At 35.0% G+C, this 17602-nt stretch overlaps 5 protein-coding genes across 5 annotated transcripts; all 5 read left to right on the plus strand.

Annotated features, from left to right (window-relative positions):
- Positions 1 to 110: 110 nt before the first annotated feature.
- LOC141001897 (olfactory receptor 4B13-like) lies at positions 111 to 1043 on the plus strand. Its single transcript, XM_073473054.1, has one exon. The coding sequence runs from the start codon at positions 111 to 113 to the stop codon at positions 1041 to 1043; it is 933 nt and encodes a 310-aa protein (XP_073329155.1).
- A 3125-nt stretch (positions 1044 to 4168) lies between these two features.
- On the plus strand, positions 4169 to 5101 carry LOC141002017 (olfactory receptor 4B13-like). Its single transcript, XM_073473181.1, has one exon. The coding sequence runs from the start codon at positions 4169 to 4171 to the stop codon at positions 5099 to 5101; it is 933 nt and encodes a 310-aa protein (XP_073329282.1).
- A 2200-nt stretch (positions 5102 to 7301) lies between these two features.
- Positions 7302 to 8231, plus strand: LOC141001949 (olfactory receptor 4M1-like). The gene has a single exon (XM_073473113.1). The coding sequence runs from the start codon at positions 7302 to 7304 to the stop codon at positions 8229 to 8231; it is 930 nt and encodes a 309-aa protein (XP_073329214.1).
- Positions 8232 to 13668: 5437 nt separating this feature from the next.
- On the plus strand, positions 13669 to 14601 carry LOC141001943 (olfactory receptor 4B13-like). The gene has a single exon (XM_073473108.1). The coding sequence runs from the start codon at positions 13669 to 13671 to the stop codon at positions 14599 to 14601; it is 933 nt and encodes a 310-aa protein (XP_073329209.1).
- A 1872-nt stretch (positions 14602 to 16473) lies between these two features.
- LOC141002018 (olfactory receptor 11H6-like) lies at positions 16474 to 17403 on the plus strand. The gene has a single exon (XM_073473183.1). It carries the CDS (start codon positions 16474 to 16476, stop codon positions 17401 to 17403), a length of 930 nt encoding a protein of 309 aa, XP_073329284.1.
- The last annotated feature ends 199 nt before the right edge of the window (positions 17404 to 17602 follow it).

The following is a 17602-nucleotide window of genomic DNA, read 5'->3' on the forward strand; positions in this document are numbered from 1 at the left end:
TCTAAGCGTGTGTGTCGATGTAGTCAGACAAGATATTAAAAAGTGAGGAGAGAGAGCAGACACTGTGAGGGACGGAGTTACCCTTCACAGGAACAACAAGTTTTCTAACCATGATGAATAATGTTTCTCAAATAACAATGTTTTTTCTTTCAGGTTTAAATGAAACAAATAACCACAGATTTACTCTCTTCTTTCTCACTTTACTGTGTTACTGTGTGATTTTGCTGCTAAATATTTCTGTTATTGTGACCATCATCATGGATAAAAACCTGCATGAACCAATGTATATTTTAGTGTGTACCTTTTGCATGAATGCACTCTATGGGACAACAGGTTTCTACCCCAAGTTTCTCTGGGATCTGCTTTCTCCTGTTCATGTTATGTCTTATTCTGGATGTCTTGTTCAGGCTCAAGTAATTATCTCATTTGCTTTCAGTGATCTGTCTATTCTTTCCGTCATGGCATATGACAGATATGTGGCTATATGTCGACCACTGGAGTACCACTCTGTCATGGCAAAGCAAAAACTCACTGCGTTAGTCTGTTTCTCTTGGATGACACCTTTTTGCATGGTGGGTATAAATGTGTTTCTAACATCTCGATTAAAGTTATGCAGCCCATATATCTCCAGATTGTTTTGTATGAATTGGATGATTGTTAAACTTGCTTGTTTCCCAGCTGAAACTGCTGTTAATAACATAGTTACATACATTACAATAATCTTTTACTTATTTCATGGTATATTCATAGTTCTATCCTACATGTATCTCATTAAAACATGTGCACATTCTATAGAAAATCAGGCAAAGTTCATGCAAACATGTGTTCCACATTTAACCTCCTTACTCATTTTTCTTGTAACTATACTTTCTGATGTAATTATTATGAGATATGGTTCAAAAGATTTACCTCAAGCCTTTAAAAACTTTGTTGCAATAGAAATTCTTGTCATACCTCCCTTAATGAATCCATTAATTTACGGTTTCAAATTGACCAAAATTCGAAACAGAATTCTGGTTGTTCTTACTTTAAAAAATCAATGACTTTTGTCTTATATACAGCATTAAAGAAACTTACAGTCCTATGTCTAATGTTCTTCATTATATTTGCAATGTTTAACCAGCTGTTTGCTGCGGCTGTTAGAGTTAAATGTAATATCCTCAAGAGTTTTTGCACTGTTAGCAAACATGACCTTGTTAATCCTTGAAGAATGTCTTTTTAACTGAAAGTTTTAATTTTGTTAAACTGAAATTTGTGTTTCATTTCATCACTTGGGGGAGGAGGAAATAGATAGCCGGCAATACTGCAATACTGTGTCACTGTGCAATAACTTATTTATCTATTTATCTATTTATTCACATACATACCTGGACACTCTTACTTTCGTGCAATAATTTCTGTACAATAACACATATACAGTCCTCTACATTTATATTTATTTTATTTTATTTTATTTATCCTATTTTATTTCATTTTATTTTATTTTATTTTTATTGTATTCTATTGTATTTTGTTCTATTCCTATCTTTATTTTCTATTTTTAGCTAAGAGTTTATTGTGAACTGTATGCTGCTGGAAATTCAATTTCCCTGAGGGAGTCATCCCAACGGGATCAATAAAGTGAAGTCTAAGTCTAAGTCTAAGTCTGTGAATGTTGTTCTTTCTTTCTTAAGATTTAGGGTTGCTGAATCATATGTATTGCTTGATATTCGGTGTCATTTTTTAAATGATGATGATTACGTGTTGTTACTCTAAAATATGTGCTCTCAATTTGCATGTTCATATTCATGTTCACAAAAAAATATATTATTTTCACAAACTCTGTGCGGTCAAGTATACTGTTTGCTGTCTTGTACTTAGATATAAAATAGATTGAATAAAAACTTGAAATGTATATCGTACTCTTTTTGTAGCATATTTGTCAATGACCTGCAAGTGATAATTTCAAGATCCAGTGTGTAGGATTTAGTGGCATCTGGCATTGAGATTGCAGATTGCACCCAACAAGAAGCGATTACATACTAGTGAAAACAGCTCCCCTTAATACAACAAATAACCACTGAACCTGTGGAACTAAGACCCAGAGCTTAAGAAAAGAAATAAGACTGTATGAAAAAGGAAAATGTGTTGAAGTTTATTAAAGAGGTCAAAAAAATAAAAATAAATTATGCTCAGCTTTAAACGTAAAAAGTTGTATGGTCAGCCCTTGGACCAACTTGCCATTGAAGGCAAGGTCAGCCATTAAAGCGAAAATGTATTTAGAGGTATCTAAAAACTAACGTGTCAACTGCAGAATTTGTTTTTTCCGTGAACACTTACAAGGACTCAGCCTGCTAGCACAACCCAGAAGTATTTATTACATTTACAATAAAATACGTGCTGAAAATATATCCGATATGAAAGTTATTATGAAGATATCATAGCTTGTCTGTCCATTTCCTGTGTTCCTACTGCATATATTACTCCATGTTTCTTAGCATCCTGTTGGTCTTAGCATGTTTCTGTGTTTCCTCTTTTAAATGTAAATTTCTGCAGTAGACGATAGGAAATGTGTATTAGACTAATAAAAGTAAAATTTAGACAGGCCACACAACAGCCATCTTGACACAGTTTTCAACTATTAAGAAATGGGCTACTTAGCGAAGTAGCTACACTAAAATCTGTTAACGGCCAAAGTGACAAGTCATCTGCACTGGCTATGAATTGACGATCATTGGCGAGAAGTGACGATCCTGTTCTTTTTTATCTCAGTGTGTAATTAAGCATTGTTTCAAATATTAATAACAATTCTGAGTGGTAAACCTGAATTTGAGTTTATATAAGCTAGTTTGGACGTGACACCATGACTTCAGCTCTTTATAGAACATGCTGGTGCCGACTCAGTAGGCCTATACTTCCATCTACAAACATCCAGTACTTTGCTCTGGGATTGACTGTTAGCTAAGCATGTATACATGCAGTTTCCACTGATAATTGTGACAGACTTACCAGCTGGAATTTGTTGTACTTTTGAAGACAATGGTTGTTAAACTTTGGACACAAAAAAACATGAGCAGTTGCTCGTTTTCTAATCAGTAATTGATTTTGTTAGCAGCTAGCAAGCTAGCTAACATTAACTCTAAGTTGGTTGATAAAATGATCTCTAGTTGACTCATATCAAACCTTACAATGGTCTTGTATGCACGAATGGATTGATATAGATTCAGGCTGATGGTGGATAGCCAAACTGATATCATTGTAGTGGATGAGAGCAAAACGGTAAAATTAGGTGAGGCCGGCATGATGGCCAGCAAAGGTAACGGTAGACAACGTTGCTGTCCAAAATTAAAATACAAAAAGCTATTAAAAGAATAATTGCATGAAATAATATGATGTCATATGTTTTAATCCATCCTTTTTAAAGACCTATTTGTCAGAAAAGTAGATTTTCTAGTCTCGTTCCCAACTGGTCAAAAACTGACGGGTAGGTCGCCATCCCAAAGCTTCACTTCTTGACGTATTAAGAGTGAGACTTAAAAATCTTTTTTTTACAAATACGAACTTTAAAACATACGACGTCACCACTGCAACATATTAAAATGCCTGTGTTATTTTGCAGTTGAGCGATTTTGTCCTACTACTTGTTTTTCATGTACCGTCCAGAAGGTGTTGTCCCTCTGTCCTACTGCATATATTACTCCATGTTTCTTAGCATCCTGTGGGTCTTCACATTTTTCTGTATTTCCGATTTTAAATTTAGAAATTTTGCAGTGCACGATAGGAGACGTGTATTAGACTAATAAGAGCAAAATTTAGACAGGCCGCACAACAGGTCGCTCTAACACACCTTTGTGAAACCGGATTGAGGCGCTAGTTTATTGTCAAAGCCTTCATAGCATGAATAGCCTACAGTGTGCCAAATAAATCATTTTCCAAGTGATGAAAATTATACATTTGAACATTGTTGGAGAATTCTGCTTTCCAAGTGCCATAAAGTTCTACATTGTTATTTTCATGCGCTGCTTTTACAGTAGATTGCACCATTCTGAAAATGAGAGGATTGATTGGCTGGTTTGACTTCTAAGTGTGTGTGCTTATGTAGTCAGACAAGATATTAAAAACCGAGGAGACAGAGCAGACACTGTGAGGGACAGAGTTACCTTTCACAGGAACAACACATTTTCTAACCATGATGGATAATGTTTCTCAAATAACAATGTTTTTTCTTTCAGGTTTAAATGAAACAAATAACCACAGATTTACTCTCTTCTTTCTCACTTTACTGTGTTACTGTTCGATTTTGCTGGTAAATATTTCTGTTATTGTGATCATCATCATGGATAAAAACCTGCATGAACCAATGTATATATTAGTATGTAATTTTTGCATGAATGGACTTTATGGGACAACAGGTTTCTACCCCAAGTTTCTCTGGGATCTGCTTTCTCCTGTTCATGTTATCTCTTATTCTGGATGCCTTGTTCAGGCACAAGTAGGTGGCTCATTTGTCGCTGGTGAGCTATCTGTTCTTTCAGTCATGGCATATGACAGATATGTGGCTATATGTCGACCACTGGAGTACCACTCTGTCATGTCAAAGCAAAGACTCATTATGTTAGTGTGTTACTCTTGGATGACACCTTTTTGCATGATGGGTATTAATATGTTTCTAACATCTAGATTAAAGTTATGCAGCCCGTATATCGCCAGATTTCATTGTGTGAATTGGATTATTGTAAAACTTGCTTGTTTCCCAGCTGAAACTGCTGTTAATAACATAGTTGCATACATAATGATAATTATTTGTTTATTTCATGGTTTATTCATAGTTCTTTCCTACATGTATCTTTTTAAAACATGTGCAAATTCCATAGTAAAAAGGGCAAAGTTCATGCAATCATGTGTGCCACATTTGACCGCCTTACTCATATTTCTTGTGAGTATACTTTTGGAAATAATGATTATGCGATTTGGTTCAAAAGATTTACCTCAAACCCTTCAAAACTTTTTTTCAATAGAATTTCTTGTCATACCTCCCTTAATGAATCCTCTCGTTTACGGTTTCAAATTGACCAAAATTCGAAACAGAATTATGGTTGTTCTTACTTTAAAACATAAATGACTTCTGTCTTATATACAGTGTTAAAGAAACTTAAAGTCCTATGTCTAATGTTCTTCCTTAAATTTGCACTGTTTAACCAGCTGTTTGCTGTGGCTGTTGGAGTTACATGTAATATCCTCAAGAGTTTTTACACATTTAGCAAACGTGAGCTTGTTAATTTTATTGAACTGAAATTTGCAATAATTTTTGGGAATAGGATTTTTTTTAGATTCAGGGTGCTGAATCATATATATTGTTATCTTATTTTGAGACGCTCCTAAATGATGATGATGAGGTGCTGTGCTCTTTATTAGCTTCATTTTGAATATCCACATTATTCACATTTAGTCAGTGGTCTACTCAGTTGTATAGTGATTCCTGTTGTTGAACATGTGTGTGCACATCTCAGGTAATTCATGCAAAAAGTTTGAAATGACATTATTAAATTGTCATTCATCATGCTGTACTGTGCGCAATGATGTGTCTACATGTATTTAAACTGCAATACAAAAATAATCCTGCTCCTTTATTTCCAAGTCTTCATAATTACATGGATCATCAACTGATGAGGATGCTGAATATTTTTCAAAGGACATGAAGATTCATAGCCTCAGTCTTTTAGCATGATATCATGTATGTAGCAAATGAACTTTCAAGACATTTTCTCCATGAAGAACTTTTGTTGAACAGGGAAGTCATTTCAAACAAAATCACCTTGACACAGTTTTCCACTATTAAGAAATGGCCTACTTAGCGAACAATAACATCTGTTAACAGCAACAAGTCCTCTGAACTCGCTGTAAATTGATGATCACTGGTGAGAAGTGATGATCCTGTCTTTATCTATCTCTGTGTGTAATTAAGCATTGTTTCAAATATTATTAACAATTCTGAGTGGTAAACATGCATTTGAGTCATATAAGCTAGTCTGGACATGACACCATGACTTCAGCTCTTTATAGAACATGCTGATGCCGACTCAGTAGACCTATACTTCCATCTACAAACATCCAGTTCTTTGCTCTGGGATTGACTTGTGACAGACTTACCAGTTGGAATTTGTTGCACTTTTGAAGACAATGGGTGTTAAACTTTGGACAGAAAAAAACATGAGCAGTTTTAATCAGTTACTGATTTTATTAGCAGCTAGCTAGCTAACTAACATTTACTCTAAGTTGGTTAAAAACATTGTATCTAGTTGAGTTTTTGTTGTTGACTCATATGAAACCTTGCACGGGTCTTGTACACATGTGTGCATTAATATGGATTAAGACAGACGTTTGACAGCAAACATGATATCATTGTAATGGATGAGAGCAGAGTGGTAAAATAAGGTGAGGCCAGCAGCGACGACCAGCAAATTTAAAATACAAAACGCTATTAATAGAATAATTGCATAAAATGATATAATATAATACAGTATGTTTTAATCCATTCTTTATGAAGGAACTTTTTGTAAGGAAAGTTGATTTTTGAGTCTCATTCCCAACTGGTCAAAAACTGATGCTGTGGGACTGTAGGACGGGTCGGCCACCATCCCAAAGTGTTAGTTTTTTACAAATTGAGAGTGAGACTTAAAAATCTCTCTTTTTTTTGTTTTACAAATACGACCTTTAGAATATAACACGTCACCACAGCAACATATCACCATGTCTTTTTTTTTTTCAGTTGAACAATTTATTCAGACTATTTGTTTTTCATGTACCATCCAGAATGTGTTGTCCGTCTTTCCTACTGCATATATTACTCCATGTTTTTGGCATCCTGTTGCATGTTTCTGTATTTCCTCTTTTAAATTAAAAAATTCTGCAGTGCACGATAGGAGACATGTATTAGACTAATAAGAGCAAAATTTAGACAGGCCGCTCTCAAACATCTTTGTGAAACCGGAGCAAGGGGCTACTTTATTGTCAAAGCCTTTACAGCATGAACAGCATACAGTGTGCCGAATAAATCATTTTCCAAGTGATGAAAATTATACATTTAATGGTAGTTCAAGAATTCTGCTCTCCAAGCACCATAAAGGTCTATATTGTTATTTTCATGTGCTGCATTTACAGTACATAGCAACATCTTGAAAATAAGAGGATTGATTGGCTGGTTTGATTTCTAAGCGCGTGTGTTGATGTAGTCAGACAAGATATTAAAAAGTGAGGAGAGAGAGCAGACACTGTGAGGGACAGAGTTACCCTTCACAGGAACAACACATTTTCTAACCATGATGGATAATGTTTCTCAAATAACAATGTTTTTTCTTTCAGGTTTAAATGAAACAAATAACCACAGATTTACTCTCTTCTTTCTCACTTTACTGTGTTACTGTGTGATTTTGCTGGTAAATATTTCTGTTATTGTGACCATCATCATGGATAAAAACCTGCATGAACCAATGTATATCTTGGTATGTACTTTTTGCATGAATGCACTTTATGGGACAACAGGTGTCTACCCCAAGTTTCTCTGGGATCTGCTTTCTCCTGTTCATGTTATCTCTTATTATGGATGCCTTGTTCAGGCTCAAGTAGTTATCTCATTTGCTTTCAGTGATCTATCTATTCTTTCTGTCATGGCATATGACAGATATGTGGCTATATGTCGACCACTGGAGTACCACTCTGTCATGTCAAAGCAAAGACTCACTGCATTAGTCTGTTTCTCTTGGATGACACCTTTTTGCATGGTGGGTATAAATGTGTTTCTAACATCTCGATTAAAGTTATGCAGCCCATATATCTCCAGATTTTATTGTGTGAACTGGATTATTGTTAAACTTGCTTGTTTTCCAGCTGAAACTGCTGTTAACAGCATAGTTGCATACATTACGATAATCATTTATTTGTTTCATGGTATATTCATAGTTCTTTCCTACGTGTATCTCATTAAAACATGTGCAGATTCTATAGAAAATCAGACAAAGTTCATGCAAACATGTGTGCCACATTTAACCTCCTTACTCACTTTTCTTGTAACTATACTTTTTAATGTAATTATTATGCGATTTGGTTCAAAAGATTTCCCTCAAACCTTTAAAAACTTTGTTGCAATTGAAATTTTTGTCGTACCTCCCTTAATAAATCCATTAATTTACGGTTTCAAATTGTCCAAAATTCGAAACAGAATTATGGTTGTTCTTACTTTAAAACATAAATGACTTCTGTCTTATATACAGTGTTAAAGAAACTTACAGTCCTATGTCTAATGTTCTTCCTTAAATTTGCACTGTTTAACCAGCTGTTTGCTGTGGCTGTTGGAGTTACATGTAATATCCTCAAGAGTTTTTGCACATTGAGCAAACGTGAGCTTGTTAATCCTTGAAGAATATCTTTTTAGCTGAAAGTTTCATTTCATTTAACTGAAATCGGCATTCATTTTCGGGATTAGGATTTTTTTTAGATTCAGGATGCTGAATCATATATATTGCTATCTTATTTGTAGACGCTCTTAAAATGATGATGATTAGATGTTGTGCTCTTTATTAGCTTTATTTTGAATATCCAAATTATTCACATTTAGACAATGGTCTACTCAGTTGTACGGTGATTACTCTTGTTGAACATGTGTTTGCACATCTCAGGTAATTCATGCAAAATGTTTAATATGTCATTATTAAATTGTCATTCATCATGCTGTACTGTGTGCAATGATATGTCTACATGTATTTATACTGCAATACAAAAACAATCCTGCTCTTTTATTTCAAAGTCTTTACAATTACATGGATCATCAACTGATGAGGATGCTGACTATTTTTCAAAGGACATGAATACTTTATAACCTCAGTCCTTTAGCATGATGTCACCTATGTAGCAAATTCCCTTTCAAGACATTTTTTTCCATCAAGAACTTTGTTTTTAACAGAGAAGTCATTTCAAATAAAAAGTCACCTTGACACAGTTTTCAACTATTAAGAAATGGGCTACTTAGCGAATTAACTACAATAAAATCTGTGAACAGCAACAAGTCATCTGAACTGACTGTAAATTGACGAACTTCACTGGCGAGAAGTGACGATCCTGTTCTTTTTTATCTCTGTGTGTAATTAAACATTGTTTCAAATATTATTAACAATTCTGAGTGGTAAACATGCATTTGAGTCACATAAGCTAGTCTGGACATGACACCATGACTTCAGCTCCTTATAGAACATGCTGATGCGAACTCAGTAGGCCTATACTTCCATCTACGAACACCCAGTCCTTTGCTCTGGGATTGATTGTTAGTTAAGCATGTATGCATACAGTTTCCACTGATAATTGTGACAGACTTACCAGTCCGAATCTGTTGTACTTTTGAAGACAATGGGTGTTAAACTTTGGACAGAAAAAAACATGAGCAGTTGCTCATTTTTAGTCAGTAACTGATTTTATTAGCAGCTAGGAAGCTAGCTAGTTAACATTTTCTCTAAGTTGGTTGCTGACATTGTCTCTAGTTGAGTTTTTGTTGTTGACTATATAACCTTGCAAGGGTCTTGTTGATATGGATTCAGACAGACGTTAGACAGCAAACCTGATATCATTGTTGTGGACGAGAGCAGAACAGTAAAATTAGGTGAGGCTGGCAGCTACGACCAGTGACGGTTACGGTGGAGGTCGTTGCCATTGAAATTTAGATTACAAAAACCTATTAATAGAATGATTGCATAAAATAATATTATATAATATAATTTCATCCATTCATTTTAAAGGACCTATTTGTAAGAAAGGTAGATTTTTGATTCTCATTCCCAACTGGTCAAAAACCAACGCTGTGTGATTTTAGGACGGGTCGGCCGCCATTCCAAAGTTTGTTTTGTGACAAATACGTCCTTCAAAAAATACGATGACACCGCTGCAACATATTACCATGCCTGATTTCTTTTTTTTTTACACTGGATCAATTTTGTCGAACTATTTGTTTTTCCCGTTCATCCAACAGGTGCTGTCCCTCTGTCCTACTGAATATATTACTTTTTAGAATCCCGTTGGTCCTCACATTTTTCTGTATTTCCTCTTTTAAATTTGAAATTCTGCAGAGTACGATAGGAGACGTGTATTAGAGTCAAAGGGGAAAATTTAGACAAGCCACTCTAAAACATCTTTGTGAAACCAGAGTGGGGAGCTAGTTTATTCTGGATGCCTTGTTCAGGTTCAAGTAATTGCCTCATTTGCCCTAAGTGAACTCTCTATTCTTGCAGTCATGTCATATGACAGATATGTGGCTATATGTCGACCACTGGAGTACCACTCTGTCATGTCAAAGCAAAGACTCACTGCATTAGTCTGTTTCTCTTGGATGACACCTTCTTGCATTTCGGGTATAAATGTGTTTTTAACATCTAGATTAAAGTTATGCAGCCCATATATCGCCAAATTTTATTGTATGAATTGGATGATTGTTAAACTCGCTTGTTTCCCAGCTGAAACTGTTGTTCACAAAATAGTTACATACATAACAACAATCATTTATGTATTTCATGCTTTATTCATAGTTCTATCCTACATGTATCTAGTTAAAACATGTGCAAATTCTATAGAAAACAGGGCAAAGTTCATGCAAACATGTGTTCCACATTTAACCTCCTTACTCATTTTTCTTGTAAGTTTACTTTTTGATGTCATGTTTATGCGGTTTGGTTCAAAAGACTTCCCTCAAGCCTTTAAAAACTTTGTTGCGATAGAAACTCTTGTCATACCTCCCTTAATGAATCCATTAATTTACGGCTTCAAATTGTCTAAAATTCGAAACAATATTCTGGTTGTTCTTACTTTAAAACATAAATGACTTCTGTCTTACATATTAAGGAAACTTAAAGTCCTATGTCTGATTTTCTTCCCTTAAATTTGCTCTGTTCAACCAGCTGTTTGCTGTGGCTTGTGGAGTTACATGTAATATCCTCAAGAGTTTTTGCACATTTAGCAAACGTGAGCTTGTTAATCCTTGCAGAATATCTTTTTAGCTGAGAGTTTTCATTTCATTTAACTGAAATTTGCATAATTTTTAGGAATTGGAATTTTCTTAGATTTAGGGTGCTGAATCATATGTAATATCGAATATATTGAATATACAAATATTCACATTTAGACAATGGTCTACTCAGTTGTATACTGATTACTGTTGTTGAACATGTGTGTGCACATCTCAGGTAATTCATGCAAAAAAAGTTTGATATGACATTATTGCACGCCGCACTGTGCAGTCAGTTCACTTTTTGCCTTCATGTGTTTAAGAACAAAATAGATGGAATAAAACCCAAAAATGTATTTAATCCTTTTTTGTAGGATACTACTGCTCATGATTTAACACAAATAAGTTCAATGCACAGTGTGTCAGGTTTAGTCACATCTAGAGGTGATGTTGCACATTTCAACCATTTAAGGTTAAAATACAATAATGAAAGCATAATTATGAAGATTATATTCAATTTTTGCCAATATATCCCTACTGAGTCTACACACAGGACCGTTGGTCTGGATGACTGAGTCAAAAAAGTCTCTAAGAACACCTCCCCTTCAAATTAACAAATTACCACTAAACCTGTGAAACTAGGATCCAAAGCTTTAAGAAAATACCGTTTGGAAAAGGAAAATGTATAACCTAGCCCTACCCTCTAACCTTAAAGTTACACAGGCAGAATGTGGGGACACTTTTTGGTCTGCCAACGAAGGAAATAACCAGGTTGTAACATGCTGGGTCGGTGTTATGCCAGCGCTGCTTGGTTCAGTTTAAAAAAACAAATGCACTATTGTAGAATCTCTGTGTAAAAGAGGCTCATGATAAATTAAATATCAGTTGACAGGAGACATCCTGAAATAACAGTAGAAGTTTTTATCACACTTATGTCTCATTATCCCTTGTCTACAGGGCAACATAACTAAAAATATGTTCATCTTATCAACTCCCTCATATACATTAGTATAAAAAGCCTACTACGAAGCGCCTGTTTTACCACTGCTTAAGAACTACTGGTTTACACTCCATCAACCCCAGCTCACTGTGAGCCAAGATAGTGTTAGGTTTGCTACAACACATTTGTTATTTTAATTAATTTTTACTTGTGTTGAAATGTTGAAATTAGCGTTGTAACAATACCAAAAGCTCACGGTATGATATTTATCACAATATTTAAAAAAAAGAAAAAGATGACTTGAACAGTGTCCTTTGATAATAAATGTGATGTGTACAGCTGTTCATGTTATCTCTTACTCTTGATGCCTTGTTCAAACTGTAATAATGTACTCATGTGCCTTCAGTGATCTGTCAATGCTTGCAGTCATGGCTAAGACAGATATGTGGCTATATGTCGACCCCTGGAGTACCACTCTGTCATGGCAAAGCAAACATTCATCACGTTAGTCTGTTTCTCTTGGATAACACCTTTCTGCGTGAAGGGTATGAATGTGTTTCTAACATCTAGATTAAAGTTATGCAGCCCATATATCACCAGATTTTTTTGTATGAATTGGATGATTGTTAAACTTACTTGTTTCCCAGCTGAAACTGTTGTTCACAACATCATTACATACATAACAACAATCATTTATGTATTTCATGGTTTATTCATAGTTCTATCCTACATGTATCTCATGAAAACATGTGCAGATTCCATTGAAAACAGGGCAAAGTTCATGCAAACTTGTGTGCCACATTTAACCTCCTTACTCATTGTTCTTGTAACTATACTTTCTGATGTAATTATTATGAGATATGGTTCAAAAGATTTCCCTCAAGCCTTTAAAAACTTTGTTGCAATTGAAATTTTTGTCGTACCTCCCTTAATAAATCCATTAATTTATGGTTTCAAATTGTCCAAAATTCGAAACAGAATTATGGTTGTTCTTACTTTAAAACATAAATGACTTCTGTCTTATTTACAGTATTAAAGAAACTCCTATGTTGACCACCAGCAACAGTTACGGTAGACAGCGTTGCTGTTCCCAAGTTATAATACAAAAGGTATTCAGAGATTAATTGCATAAAATAATGCACACAAAATAATATTATATGTTTTAATCCGAGCAGTACGGTGGCACAGTGGTTAGCGCTGTTGTTCCTATTTGTTGTTCCTGTGGCATCCAGAAAGTGTTGTCCCTCTGTCCTGCACTGCTTATATTACTCCATGTTTCTTATTATCCTGTTGGTCCTAGCGCGTTTCTGTATTTCTGCTTTTAAATGTAAAATTCTGCAGTGAACGATAGGAGACATGTATTAACTAAAAGGACCAAAATTTAGACTGTCTACACAACAGGCCGCTCTCAAACATCTTTATGAAACCTGAGCGAGGAGCTTGTTTATTGTCAAAGACTTAATAGCATAAATAGCCTACAGTGTGCCGAATAAATCATTTTCCAAGTTTAATTTTTCCAAAATTAGACATTTAATGGTAGTTCAAGAATTCTGCGCTACAAGTGCCATAAAGTTCTATATTGTTATGTTCATGTGCTGCATTTACAGTAGATTGCATCATCCTGAAAATAAGGGGATTGATTGGCTGGTTTGATTTCTAAGTGTGTGTGTTGATGTAGTCAGACACGATATTAAAAAGTGAGGAGAGAGAGCAGACACTGTGAGGGACAGAGTTACCCTTCACATAAACAACAAGATTTCTAACCATGATGGATAATGTTTCTCAAATAACAATGTTTTTTCTTTCAGGTTTAAATGAAACAAATAACTACAGATTTACTCTCTTCTTTCTCACTTTACTGTGCTACTGTGTGATTTTGCTGGTAAATATTTCTGTTATTGTGACCATCATCATGGATAAAAACCTGCATGAACCAATGTATATTTTAGTGTGTACCTTTTGCATGAATGGACTTTATGGGACAACAGGTTTCTACCCCAAGTTTCTCTGGGATCTGCTTTCTCCTGTTCATGTTATCTCTTATTCTGGATGCCTTGTTCAGGCTCAAGTAATTATCTCATTTGCCTTCAGTGATCTGATAATTCTTTCAGTCATGGCATATGACAGATATGTGGCTATATGTCGACCCCTGGAGTACCACTCTGTCATGTCAAAGCGAAGACTCATTATGTTAGTGTGTTACTCTTGGATGACACCTTTTTGCATAATTGGTATAAGTACGTTTCTAACATCTAGATTAAGGTTATGCAGCCCATATATCGGCAAATTTTTTTGTGTGAATTGGATGATTGTTAAACTCGCTTGTTTCCCAGCACAAACAACAGTTAATGGCATAGTTATACATATAAATATCATCATTCATTTAATTCATGCTTTATTCATAGTTCTATCCTACATGTATCTCATGAAAACATGTGCAGATTCCATTGAAAAAAGGGCAAAGTTCATGCAAACATGTGTGCCACATTTAACCTCCTTACTCATTTTTCTTGTAAGTATACTTTTTGATGCAATGACTATGCGATATGGTTCAAAAGATTTCCCTCAAGTCTTTAAAAACTTTGTTGAAATAGAAATTCTTGTCGTACCTCCCTTAATAAATCCATTAATTTACGGTTTCAAATTGACCAAAATTCGAAACAGAATTATGGTTGTTCTTACTTTAAAAAATAAATGACTTCTGTCTTATATACATTAACGAAACTTAAAGTCCTATGTCTAATGTTCTTTATTAGATTTGCCCTGGTTAACCAGCTGTTTGCTGTGGCTGTTGGAGTTACATGTAATATCCTCAAGGGTTCTTGCACATTAAGCAAATGTGAACTTGTGAATCCTTGAAGAATGTCTTTTTAGCTGAAAGTTTCAATTTATTTCACTGAAATTTGCATTGATCTTTTGGAATGGGAATTTTTTTAGATTTAGGGTGCTGAATCATATGTATTGCTATCTTATTTGGAGAAGCTCTTAAAATGATGATGATTAGGTGTTGTGCTCTTTATGAGCTTCAGTTTGAATATCCACATTATTCACATTTAGAAAATGGTCTACTCAGTTGTATAGTGATTGCTGTTGAACATGTGTGAGCACATCTCAGGAAATTCATGCAAAAAAGTTTAAGATGACAATATTGCACACCACACTGTGCAGTCAGTTTAAAAAGTTTAAAGTTGGTTCAGTTTAAAAAAACAAATACACTATTGTAGAATCTCTGTGTAAAAGAGGCTTATGATAGATTCAATATCAGTTGACAGGAGACGTCCTGAAATAACGGTAGACGTTTTTATCACACTTCCGTCTCATTATCCCCTGTCTGCAGGGCAACATAACTAAAATGTTGTTCATCTTATCCACTCACCATTATATATTAGTATAAATAGCCTACTACAAAGTGCCTGTTTTACCACTGCTTAAGGACAACTGGTTTACGCTCCATCAACCCCAGCTCACTGTGATTCAAAATAGCGTTAGGTTTGCTACAACACATTTGTTAGTTTAATTCATTTTCACTTGTGTGGAAATGTTGAAATGAGGGTTGTAACAATACCAAAAGCTCACGGTATGATATTTATCATGATATTTTAAAATAAAGGAAAAGATGACTTGGACAGTGTCCTTTGATAATAAATGTGATGTGTGCAGCTGTTCATGTTATCTCTTATTCTGGATGCTTTGTTTAAACTGTAATAATGTACTCATATACCTTCAATGATCTGTCTATTCTTTTAGTCATGGCATATGACAGATATGTGGCTGTATGTTGACCACTGGAGTACCACTCTGTCATGTTAAAGCAAACTTTCATGAAGTTAGTGTGTTTCTCTTGGATGACACCTTTTTGCATGATGGGTATATATATGCTTCTAACATCTAGATTGAATGTATGCAGCCCATACATCACCAGGCTTTTTTCTGAGAATTGGATTATTGTTAAACTTGCTTGTTTTCCAGCTGAAACTGCTGTTAACAACATAGTTGGATATATATAAAAGGTCATTTACTTATTTCATGTTTTATTCATAGTTTAGTTCTACATGTATCTCATTAAAACATGTGTGAATTCTGTAGAAAACAGGGCAAAGTTCATGCAAACGTGTGTGCCACATTTAACCTGATCAGAAACCTGGTAACCAGTGGAAACCAGTGATCCATTCTTGGAGTAATCATCCATTAGCTTGCTAACACTGGGTTTGCCTATGAGAAAGGGCATCGCTTGCTGTTCATTGTCAATGGCCACCTGTTTGTTATAATATACAACTCCATCTGACAAATAATAGAGTACCATTATATCACCCTATGTTGGAGTTGAAGGTTTCACCACTCGATGTCACTGTTGGTACTTTGCACTAGCTGTAGATTAAGGTTGTATACCTCAATCACTGGTTGGTTGGTTGGTTGGTTGGTTGGTTGGTTGGTTGGTTGGTTTGAATTCCCAGCTCATGTGCTGTTGTACTCAGTCAACATATTAATAACAGGGAGATGAGGGAACAGAGACTGGGTTAAGCATGGGGGTGCATGACAAAGAGAAAAAGTGCACAGCTTTCTAACAGTGATGGATAATGTCTCTCTTATAACAACTTTTTTTCTTTCAGGTTTACATGAAACAATGAACTACCGACTGGCTCTCTTCTCTTTCACTTTACTGTGTTACTGTTTGACTTTGCTGATTAATGTAACTGTTATTGTGGCCATCATCTTGGATAAAAACCTGCATGAACCCATGTATATTCTACTGTGCACTTTTTGCATTAATGCACTTTATGGGACAACAGGTTTCTACCCCAAGTTTCTCTGGGATCTGCTTTCTCCTGTTCATGTTATCTCTTATTCTGGATGCCTTGTTCAGGCTTACGTAATATACACATTTGCCTGCGCTGATCTGTCTATTCTTTCAGTCATGGCATATGACAGATATGTGGCTATATGTCGACCACTGGAGTACCACTCTGTCATGTCAAAGCAAAGACTCATCAAGTTAGTGTGTTACTCTTGGATAACACCTTTTTGCATCATAGGCACAAATATTTTTCTAACATCGAGATTAAAGTTATGCAGCCCATATATCACCAGGCTTTTTTGTGTGAATTGGATTATTGTTAAACTTGCTTGTTTCCCAGCTGAAACTACAGTTAACAACATAGTTGCATACATAACCATAATCATTTATGTCTTTCATGGATTTTTTATAGTTTGGTCCTACATGTATCTCATTAAAACATGTGTGAATTCAATAGAAAACAGGGCAAAGTTCATGCAAACATGTGTGCCACACTTAACCTCCTTACTCATTTTTCTTGTGACTATACTTCTTGATATAATGCTTATTCGATATGGTTCAAAAGATTTACCTCAAGCCTTTCGAAATTTTACTGCAATAGAATTTCTTGTCATACCTCCTCTTGTTAATCCTCTTATTTATTGTTTTAAATTGTCAAAAATTCGAAAGAGAATTTTCTATGTTGTCACTATCAAACCTACTTAATATGTATATACATTGTATATTCTTTTGCAAATTAAGGAACCTGCGTCTCTGCTCTTAGAGAGAGTCAGAGTCCCATCATTGCCAAAAGTCTTGGCTATAATATCCATGTCATGTAAAAGCCTGAGTGTATATTTTGAAGTTGTATGCACAATGAATTCTGCATATATTGATGCCAGCAAATGTTTCACTTCTGTGTTTT

The sequence above is a fragment of the Pagrus major genome, chromosome 9, assembly GCF_040436345.1.
Source record: "Pagrus major chromosome 9, Pma_NU_1.0".
Lineage (NCBI taxonomy): Eukaryota > Metazoa > Chordata > Actinopteri > Spariformes > Sparidae > Pagrus > Pagrus major.